General features: G+C 42.6%; 1 protein-coding gene across 1 annotated transcript; it reads right to left on the reverse strand.

The window, feature by feature from the left end:
- Positions 1–3,759: 3,759 nt before the first annotated feature.
- LOC129835846 (arsenite methyltransferase-like) lies at positions 3,760–11,207 on the reverse strand. Its single transcript, XM_055901595.1, has 11 exons — positions 11,073–11,207; positions 10,692–10,743; positions 9,803–9,930; positions 9,390–9,540; positions 7,448–7,584; positions 7,257–7,326; positions 6,859–6,940; positions 6,593–6,724; positions 6,272–6,411; positions 5,918–6,040; positions 3,760–4,037 (listed from the first exon to the last, which is right to left on the reverse strand). The coding sequence occupies exons 1-11, from the start codon at positions 11,096–11,098 to the stop codon at positions 3,933–3,935; spliced, it is 1,146 nt and encodes a 381-aa protein (XP_055757570.1). The 5' UTR covers positions 11,099–11,207; the 3' UTR covers positions 3,760–3,932.
- Between the last annotated feature and the right edge of the window lie 274 nt (positions 11,208–11,481).

An 11,481-nucleotide genomic window follows, 5' to 3' on the forward strand; every position in this document is an offset into this window, starting at 1 on the left:
ATACCTGGTATCAAGAACAAGATAAAACTAGCAGAAACGAGCCACTTACAATTCGCCACAGGGCAGTTTCTTGCCATTTTTGCTAGCTATCTGGCCATCCAGAACCATAACAACACATGGACTTCTGCGCCTTTGAAGCGCGCGCAAAGTTTTCTAGACGTCGTCAGCTAACTAGTCTATAGGTGTTATGACAATGGATGTAGTTGTGGCAGGGATTGTGTCCAACAGTGCGCAGTTGGGAGCGCTGTAGACGCGCACACACATCTGATTGGAGCAGTGCATCTCTGAGATTGCGTGCTCTCCTATAGGCGAACAGGGGAGGGTCTTTGAATAGCCTACATATTTGAATTTGGAATCAGACGTCAATATGTGCCAATGTTTATTTAAAATGTTCATAATTGCTGAAGAGCGGTGTAAAGGTAGAACTGAAAACACACACATATTCTTTCTCAATTTTGTGCATGCCTCAGCAATTGATCTCTCTTAGTGTCTTTTGCTCGATTGTAGGCTGTCTTTATCCGGGTGTCCTTGTATCCCTGTTCCTGGAAGCGAGAGGACAAAGCAACAGTGTTAGTCTCACATACAGATATGGATGAGCAGTTCCTACAAATTCTCTAGAACAGGCTAGTGGGCAGCGTGGGCCTACGTGCTAAGCGACAACGTAAGGACCGCATCATCATAAGTCATCAATTCGTAGAAACAATCAGCAGTCTCGTGTCGCCAAGCACAGAATTCAATCAGGACATTACAACACTCGATCAAGTTCATCGCGATAGAGAAGGTTCACATGCACCTTAGGCATGATAACTAGTAAAACGAAAAGGCTTCCTGGTCCACTACCTGGACACTGTCTCCCCTAGGGACGTAATGAGGAACTCGATCTCTTTTTGATTTAAAAACATTTAGCCTGCTGTATCACAGCCATGTTTTGTTTAGATTTATTTGTATCAATATTGTTTGGCCTTTGCACAAATCATGGGAGCATTTCGCTACACCAGCAATAACATCTGCTAAATATTTGTATGCGACCAATACAATGTTATTTTATTTGATAAAATGGTTTACAAAATATTAGGAACACCTGCCCTTCCAATGAAATAGACCGGGGATGGGCAACTGGCTGCATGCGGCCCTTTGTAGGCCTGCGGATTTGTTTTATTTTTTAAATCAGTCGGGGTCTCAACATACTGTTGAGAGTTAGAATAATAGACCACACAAGATGCAATTGCGAAATGTGGTTGTGCATCAGCAGTCACTCAGTTACCCCGTGTCAGCTACGTTTGTTTGATTGTTAAATGAGTCTAGTGGCCAGCTATCTAAACGTGTTGTTAGCATGGTCGAATTACTGACCGGCGTGGGGCACATTCCAATGTTGCCAACTCCTCAGTAAGGAAAGTAGCGATTGGCTGTCCTAAAAGTCTCTAAATGACGTCATAACCTAATTTGCATAATTGTCCATGTGCATGTAATTGTGATGGACGCAGTAGGAGAGAGGAATAACGTTGTGGGAGAGACAAAAAGTGAGTAAAAAACACCCTAAATATGTTTAGAACTACAAATAAACTTTCTTCTGTCGATTCTTTGTTTTTTTAATGTCACAATTCCAACCCTCCTTTATCCGGGCTTGGGACCGGCAAAAGTGACCCAAAAGAGACACTCTGGCGGAGTTACTTAGTTTATTTTTTATTTGTATTATTATTATTTTTTTTTGTTTGGTTTTTTACATTTACATCCCGCCCTGAATGTAAGCCAGGGCAGGATCAGCCAGCGGCGGCTTCCGCATGCGCGATTCATTTGCAGTCTGGACACGGAGGGGTGAACATCTCCTGCTCTTACTGCAGATGGGAGGGACTGCTGCGCGAGGACTGGCCTGTGAATGCTTTGGGACAGGGGTGGAGACAGGGGTGGGGCCCACGGCAGCACCCACTGCTCGTTGAGAAGAGTAAGAACGATACGTGCTTTCATGTCAGTCTCCAAAAGTCTCCAATAACACCAGAAACAGTTGCTAGATTTGTAGCTGGTTGCTTTTTTGAAAATGTGTCGCTAGAGGGGTCTGAATACTCGCTAAATGCAACACTGCATTGATCATCAATTAAACATTTGCCTCCACCCTATGACAAAATGTGTAGAATAGCAGGAAATTAGCTGTAAAACTTCACATTTCTCTCCATCCCAAGGCAAAATGAATAGAATTGCATGAAATTAGTTATAAAATTGAAACATTTTCTCTCAGCCCAATGGTAAAATGTGTAGAATTGCAGGAAATTACCTTTTTTTTTTTTTTATTCCTCTTCAGCTATCATGAGGGGGCTGCTAAAATGTTTTGCAAGGTGGGGAGGGGGTTATGGATGTAGGTATGCAGACCAGTGGAGGCTGCTGAGGGGAATACGGCTCATAGGAGCAAATGGAATGGCATCAAACACATGGTTTCCAGGTGTTTGATACCATTCCACTGATTCTGCTCCAGTCATTACCACGGGGCCGTCCTCCCAAATGAAGGTGCCACCAACCTCCTGTCACGCATACCCACTAGCCACTGCAGCCCCTCATGATGAGTCAAAGTTTCCCTTCCTTGACATAGAATCCAGATGAAAGCTATGACCCCTTATTGTCACTTGTTAAATCCACTTCAGTGTAGATGAAGGGGAGGAGACAAGTTAGAGAAGGATTTTTAAGCCTTGAGACATGGATTGTGTATGTGTGCCATTCAAAGGGGGAATGGGCAAGACAAGACGCCTTTGAACGTGGTATGGTAGTAGGTGCCAGGCACACCGATTTGTGTCAAGAACTGCAATTATTCTGTTTTTTTTCACACTCAGTTTCCTGTGTGTATCAATAATGATCCACCACCCAAAGGACATCCAGCCGACTTAGTTTGATGTTGACTTATTAGGATCCCAATTAGCCAACGCCAACGGTGACAGCTAGTCTTACTGTGGTCTGACAGACAATGAAAAAGACCATCTAAAAACACTAACATGTATGGTGTGTGTGTCTATCAGTTACACATACATGTCAGTACATATACACAAGTAGAAACTTGACACAATGGTGGGAAGCATTGGAGTCAACATGGGCCAGCATCCCTGTAGATCGCTTTCAACACCTTGTAGAGTCCATGCCGAGATGAATCCAGGCTGTTCTGAGGGGGTGCAACTCAATATTAGGAAGCTGTTCTTAATGTTTTGTACACTCAGTGTATATATTATGTTGACCTATGATTTTGTCTGAATGTGTTGTCTAATATGTATACCTTTGTAAACATTGTATATAGAAATATATTGTCAACTGTGACTTGATTGCTAACCAATTGTCTAATTGAAATGACTAATTGTTGCCACCCGTTGTTCACTTGAACGAATACAGACTGCAGGAGTTTCCTCACAAAGCACACCCTTGAAAAATACCTAGTCAAAACTTTGGGTGTTTATGAATGAAACGAAAATACTAAGAATATAACTGATATCCCGAATGTGCTTTCCCCTGTGGATCAGTGGAGGCTGGTGGAAGGAGATATAGGAGGATGGGCTCATTGTAATGGCTGGAATGGTATTAATGGAACGGAGCCAAGCGCGGTTTCCATATTTGCGATGTTTGATACCGGTCCATTCATTCCATTTCTGCCATGAGAATGGGCACATCCTCCAATAGCTCCTCACACCAGCCTCAACTGCCGTGGATATATTTTTGTCATTTCTCTCCCACACACCCATCTTGAAATCTAAGGCCAACTTCATTAAAGAGAGACACACTGACCACTTCTTCACTGCCGGAAATGTGTTTGGATTATGACAATATTCACAGTTATACAGTTAATACATGAGCCTAATTTAAGGCTTGACAAAAATCCATAGTTTTACATGAATTACAATTATTGTTCATTCATACACAGTATAATCATTCTCTGTCTCTCTCATATCTTGGCTACCCCATCACTTGCAACAGGATGACTCTGCACCACAGCACCCCCCTGTGGCAGAAGAGACAGTTGCACTCCCCAGCTGCAGCACCAGTTCAAAGGGATTCACCGTGCCCACCTGCAATGACACACAGCATGACAGACAGCACAGGGTTTCCCTGGAAATCACTGAAAAACACCACATGCCATATTTACACAACGTCATGGTAGTGCGTTATATAATAACCTTATATGATAATAACTCCACTATCTTACAAGTTTAGGGTCCATTCCATTTAACCTCCAGTCAATTCAGCAATGTTTTTAAAGTTAATTACAGAGAAATACCATTTAAATAATATTATTTAAATAATAACCATTTAAATCACATTTATTACATTACATATCAAACTCCATTTTGTGTCATATTATGCAACTGCTGTCAGCGACCCTGGATCAGTACTTGTGACTATGCAATATGTTTTTATCTGCCATGAGTTTATCTTTTCAAGCTGTACATACTTTCCAAACAGTTTATTACAGCATGAGCTCATGACCTGGGCCCGTATCCACAAAGCATCTGAGGAGGAATGCTGATCTAGGATCAGTGTTTGCCTTTTAGGTCATTATAAGATAAGATTATATGGACAGATCCTAGATCAGCACTACTACACTGAGATGCTTTGTGAATACAGGCCCTGATCTGTTTGCCCTTTGAGTTCACTTGCAACAGAGAGTCTAAAAGGTAGAGATAATAATCACCTAAACTAGAGTTAGGAGCGAACTAAATAAAGTACCTGGTAACTAGCTTTGGGACACAACACCTATGGTCTCTCAGTAAAGGGTTACCAGTAGCTTTGGGACACATCATCAGTAGTTTGTGTACTGGTTGGACTCCCGGAGTTGTGCCTCGTTCTGGTGGTTGGCGACGGAAAATAACCATTCCACATTATAGCCAGCTACACCCCAAAAAACTCCCTGTCAACAAAAGCACATGTATAATCTCTAGGAACTCTACTTACCAAACATAAAGTGAAATAAGTCCCTCGCTATAAAATAAACATCAGAATACAACTTTTACCCAAACCGCACCATATTCCTTCCAAGTTTGACCCCTCCCTTCACACAAGACTTCCTACCACTAAATCTACCACTGTTCACACAGCAGGAATATGATGCGGTTTGGACAAAAGTTGGATTCAGATGTTTATTTGATAGCGAAGGACATATTTTTTTCTTGTAGGTGAAGCCGGCCACAATGTGGTATGGTTCTTTTCCGTCGCCAACCACCAGAACGATGCACAACTCAGGGAGCTCAACCAACACACAGACTATCGATGACGTGTCCCAAAGCTACTGGTAACCCTTGACAGAGACAACAGGTGTAATGCATTATGATGCAGTTATAATACTGTGTATAAAGCATTGTAAAACTTGTCACGAGAATACAACCTGGATGAGACCTCAACCAGCCTCAGCCTCCTTAGGATCAAGGCTAAACTGAACACCCACAGCATGAAGAATGTGTAGGGAGTATGAAAAGATTCAAACTGTAGGAAACATAATCAAACCAAATATAGTCCTCAGTGTGTGTGTGTTTTGTGCTTGCGCTAATGTGTGTGTGTGGTTTCAGTGACCATGAGGGACCATGATAAGAAGACATTGAGACATTCCATTGGCTGACAGGAGGACATGCATTCCTTCCTGGTTAAAGGTTCCCAGCAGGACTTTAACACAGCCTAGTTGTGACTGCAGCACATCTGCTTGACCTTGGTGTGTGTGTGTGTGTGTGTGTGTGTGTGTGTGTGTGTGTGTGTGTGTGTGTGTGTGTGTGTGTGTGTGTGTGTGTGTGTGTGTGTGCGTAGGGGCTAATTTGGAATTCACATTGGGAAGGTGTCAGTGAATGTGTCATGAACTTTATACACACACATCATGACATGTATACACACCCTGCAACCACATCTAAAACTCAGAGTATTATGACACATTAGGTGCAATTGTCCTGGAATTGGTACAAACCTTGGGTTTCTTTACACTACATCCAGCAGGTACTCCGGGCAGTTGGAAAGTGAACTCCTCAGCAAACCTGGAGTGGCTGAGGATGCTGGCCACCTCTCCATCCACCTCCACTACCTCATCCACCTGGGTTGTGACACACACAAACACAAATATTACTCACTGTGTAAAACACACCGGGCACAGATCTAGGATCAATATGATCCAATATAACTTTATTTGCCAAACTGTTACATGGGAAATGTGTTTTCTGCTCTGCTTTCAACTTCCCCATACAACAGAAACATACTCATATTGGAGAGGAGCAAAGCCAAACTCCATTTGGCAGAAAAACACAAAACAGTCTCTTGTACAAACCTTGAATGTGTACTGAGCATCAAACTCCAGACTCTCCTCAAAACCAGTGATGTTGCCATTGTATATGACCAGAGAGCCTTTGTTGGATATTTTGGGGATCTTGAAGAGACGGTAGGTGGCAGAGACAAACTTGTAGTCACCTGTAATTCCAGAAGAAATATCTACGTGTTGAACAGTCAATCTTAAAAATGTGGGGTCCCATGTTTCAAAGCTATAGACCCAGTATGTTAACAATGTAACCGCTATATGGTAACTTATATGGTTAAGAGCTGATGGAAAAATGTCACCATCTCATGTTTAAGACGAGTCAACTTATCTCACCTAGGACGGCCTCCAGTTCCATGTTGTCCACGGTGATGACGTTGGCCGTGACCAATCGCGGGGGGCTGAATCCCACCTCCTGAGCCAATCGCACTAGGTCCTCCCACCAAAGCGCTCCGCCTAAACACTCCCCTAACGACAGCGTTAACATCTACAGTTCACCTACGTTATTAACGGCTGCTGGTCCTACAAATATAAATAGTGGCTGGAACCAGTCTAAAACAGTGAGAAATGTAATACAGAAGCTGCTTAGTAGACATACACACCCCACAGGACTTTGTGATTCTTGATCTCATCGGAGAGCTTACTGCTACTATAGACATCACTGAAGTACAGCTCTCCTCCATCCTGACAACCAGAGAGAGTAGCAAACATCTTTAGTGTGCAGGCTTAGAAGACGTGAACGAAAGGGAAAGAAGGATGCCTAGTCAGTTGTACAACAATGCGCTCAACTGAAATGTGTCTGCTGCATTTCAATGTTACCAAGCAAGGATTCTCTTTCTGAATTACTTTTCACTGACACGTTTAAGTACAGTAACAGCATTTGACTTCTAAGGACTGGAGCATGACATGAACCTTCCTTACAAGCTTGAAAGGGTTCATTGAAGTTTTGTTGGTTGTAATTACCGGATTTCTACATGATACGGTATAGCACACAGTGTACCTTCAGCACGCGGTAAGCATCACTCAATACTTTTCTCTTGTCTGGGGACAAATTCACCACACAGTTGGATCTGTCGCACAACAAAATGGGCAAATAATGAACCCTCACCGTACACTAATCACTATGATATTACTGTAAAAATGAACTGTAATCTTTCACAGGTAAACAAACAACCAACAATGGCATCTTACATGATGATATCGAAGGAGTTCTCCTTGAGTCCAGCCTCCTTTAGAGCCTCGATGTAGCCCTGAACAAAGTCCACGTTGGGCTTCCCGTATCCAAACTCCTGCGTGTGGTGGTCCACGTACTTTCTGGCAACCTCAAGCTATAAAAGAAAAACGGATGTGTTCCCAGGACCGAAACAGAACTCCAAAACAAGAACAGAAAAAAAGGTGAATTTGGCTTGCACATACATACAGTGGCTTGCAAAACTATTCACCCCCCCTAGGCATTTTTCCTATTTTATTGCCTTACAACCTGGAATTAAAATGTATTTTGGGGGGGGGGGGGGGGGGTTGTATAAATTGATTTACACAACATGCACACCACTTTGAAGATGCAAAATAAAAAAAATTGTGAAACAAACAAACAAATTAGACAAAAAACTTGAGCGTGCATAACTATTCACCCCCTCCCCTCAGTCAATACTTTGTAGAGCCATCTTTTGCAGCAAATACAGCTGCAAGTCTCTTGGGGTGTCTCTTTTAGCTTGGCACATCTAGCCACTGGGATTTTTGCCCATTCTTCAAGGCAAAACTGCTCCAGCTCCTTCAAGTTGGATGGGTTCCACTGGTGTACAGCAATCTTTAAGTCATACCACCGATTCTCAATTCGATTGAGGTTTGGGCTTTGACTAGGACATTCCAAGACATTTAAATGGTTCCCCTTAAACCACTCGAGTGTTGCTTTAGCAGTATGCTTAAAATCATTGTCCTGATGAAAGGTGAACCTCCGTCCAGTCTCAAATCTCTGGAAGACTGAAACAGGTTTCCCTCAAGAATTTCCCCGTATTTAGCACCATCCATCATTCCTTCAATTCTGACCAGTTTCCTAGTCCCTGCCGATGACAAACATCCTCGCAGCATGATGCCGCCACCACCATGCTTCACTGTGGGGATGGTGTTCTCGGGGTGATGAGAGGTGTTGGGTGTGCACCAGACATAGCGTTTTCCTTGATAGCCAAAAAGTTCAATTTTAGTCTCATCTGACCAGAGTACCTTCCATGTATTTCGGGAGTCTCCCAAATGCCTGCTGGCGAACACCAAACGTGTTTGCTTATTTTTTCTTTAAGCAATGGCTTTTTTCTGGCCACACTTCCATAAAGCCCAGCCCTGTGGAGTGCACGGCTTAACGTGTTCCTATGGATAGATACTCCAATCTCCGCTGTGGAGCTTTGCAGCTCCTTCAGGGTTATCTTTGGTCTCTTTGTTGCCTCTCTGATTAATGCCCTCCTTACCTGGTCCATGAGTTTTGGTGGGCAGCCCTCTCTTGGTAGGTTTGTTGTGGTGCCATATTCTTTCCATTTTTTTATAATGGATTTAATGGTGCTCTGTGAGATGTTAAAAGTTTCAGATATTTTTTTTATAACCCAACCCTGATCTGTACTTCTCCACAACTTTGTCCCTGGCTTGTTTGGAGAGCTACTTGGTCTTCATGGTGCCGCTTCCTTGGTGGTGCCCCTTGCTTAGTGGTGTTGCAGACTCTGGGGCCTTTCAGAACAGGTGTATATATACTGAGATCATGTGACAGACCATGTGACACTTAAATAAAGTCCACCTGTGTGCAATCTAACTAATTATGTGACTTATGAAGGTAATTGGTTGCACCAGATCTTATTTAGGGGCTTCATAGCAAAGGGGGTGAATACATATGCACACACTACTTTTCCGTAAAATTTTTGGCGGAAAAAGTAATTTTTTTCATTTCATTTCACCAATTTGGACTATAAAAATCAATTTAAATTACAGGTTGTAATGCAACGAAATAGGAAAAGTGCCAAAGGGGATGAATACTTTTGCAAGGCACTGTAAACAAGCACCACAAAGTGTTGTGTTCAGCAATTGCCCTTTATGATATTAAAAACATTTTAATTGAATGGTCACCACCACACCACACCACACAGTTGTGTACCTGGTCCTCAGTCATGTCGATGCCTGTGACATGGCCCTTCTCCCCGACCAGTTGGCTGAGCATGTAGCAGTCTCTCCCACTGCCACTGCCCAGGTCCAGCAGCCTGCAGCCCTCCAGGCACTCTGGGACCACCAGCCCACACCCATAGTACCTGACAGAACAGCAGCAGGTCAAGGGCTACATGGCGAGTGAATGGAATCACGTGTAACAGTTATTCATGGATGATTCAATGATCGGATGGATGATCTTATTCACAACGATCGTATCCTTAACAATCTACAGGCAAGCAGGCAGACACAGACTGACAGAAAGACACACAGACATGCAATTATGTGTGAAAATGACTTATGATACCACTGATGTTATCAAAATGTCATTACATTGTAAGTACAATGTTACAATAGTGAACCCACTTGGCTGTGACTTCAGGATGGATCTTCTTCAGAGCCTTGAGGATGAAGGCTGGGATGGGCTGAGACGGGGCTAAGCAGGCATTACTCTTCAGGTCAGACGTTTTCTTCAGGGTCTTCCCATAGTAGTCCTGAGGGAAGGTTAAAAATAGCTACTATATCGAGAGTTATGATTTAAGTCTTACACATTTTTACTTGGCTGCATCTCATTCCATGATGATCCATTTCAGGTTAATGTTCAACTTCATTCATTCAACTAGGCTATCAGTAGCCATAAGCATACTGCCTGGACATACTGTGATGAATGTACAACACATTAGGAACAACTTCCTAATATTGCGTTGCACCCCCTTTTGCCCTCAGAACAGCCTCAATTCATCAGAGCATGACTCGACAAGGTGTTGAAAGTGTTCCACAGGGATGCTGGCCCATTTTGACTCCAATTCTTCCCACAGTTGTGTCAAGTCGGCTGGATGTCCTTTGGATGGTGGACCATTATTGATACACACAGGAAACTGTTGAGCGTGAAAAACCCAGCAGCGTTGCAGTTTTTGACACTCAAACCGGTGCGCCTGGCACCTACTACCATACCCCGTTCAAACAAACACCCTCTGAACGGCACACAAGCCATGTCTCAATTGTATCAAGGCTTAAAAATCATTCTCTAACTTGTCCCCTTCCCTTCATCTACAATGATTGAAGTGGATTTAACAAGTGACATCAATTAGGGATCATAGCTTTCACCTGGATTCACCTGGTCAGTCTATGTCATGGGAAGAGCAGGTGTTCCTAATGTTTTGTACACTCAGTGTATAAACCCACTCTACTAGTCAGCAATGGGCTACAAATATGTCAAATGTACTAACAAAATTATACTTTAACGTTGTCATACCTTGACATCCACATGAATCACCGAATCAACGAAACAGCCTTTCCCACATTCCCTATAAAAATGTAAGACATGCCATTTAGCTGTAGTTAAATTAACGGACAGACATTTTCACAACAGAAAAAAACATGGTCAAGACAAACATGTCAAACATTACCCTGCTACAGTAACCTGCAAGTATATTGTCACGATAGGCCATTGTAACGATGTCGCGATTGTAACGAGTCGTGGGAAACAGTTTGGTCTTTCACTTTGCACAATCTTAAAAATTGTAGCGTATGCTGGCTGGATTGTGTGACAACAATTATTGTAGAAAGAAATGACACCGCGAGGGGCATGGCTAACAACTTGAACAACACATCTACAACACTTGTGGAAGCTTACCCGTGTTCTTTCTTGCATTCAGCCATTGTGGTCCAAATGACCCTAATTATTACGTAAGTCTAATAAATAAACATTGGAATCAAAGTTCATTTTACGACTTGTCATAACAAAATGTTAACTTCCTGGTTCTCTGTACCGCCCCTTATCCTTCAAATTAAAAGTCTCTTTCAAAATAAAATGTTAAAACTGGTTTAACACTCCTGTTGTGTTCTGGTCGACCTGGACCGATTTACAAGGTCTCTCTCTGAAAAAATGTAGTTCATTTAATCTGATTGTCACAAGATTCCATGACTTTGTCCACACAGGGCATCTGAACACACAAAACACATTTAGATGATCTTCATTACTTTTTGGTGTTCCCGGTCAAAAATGAAATAAATGGGTGAAACTACAATTAGTGTATAAAATT

This window comes from Salvelinus fontinalis, chromosome 3 (assembly GCF_029448725.1).
Source record: "Salvelinus fontinalis isolate EN_2023a chromosome 3, ASM2944872v1, whole genome shotgun sequence".
Taxonomy (NCBI): Eukaryota; Metazoa; Chordata; class Actinopteri; order Salmoniformes; family Salmonidae; genus Salvelinus; species Salvelinus fontinalis.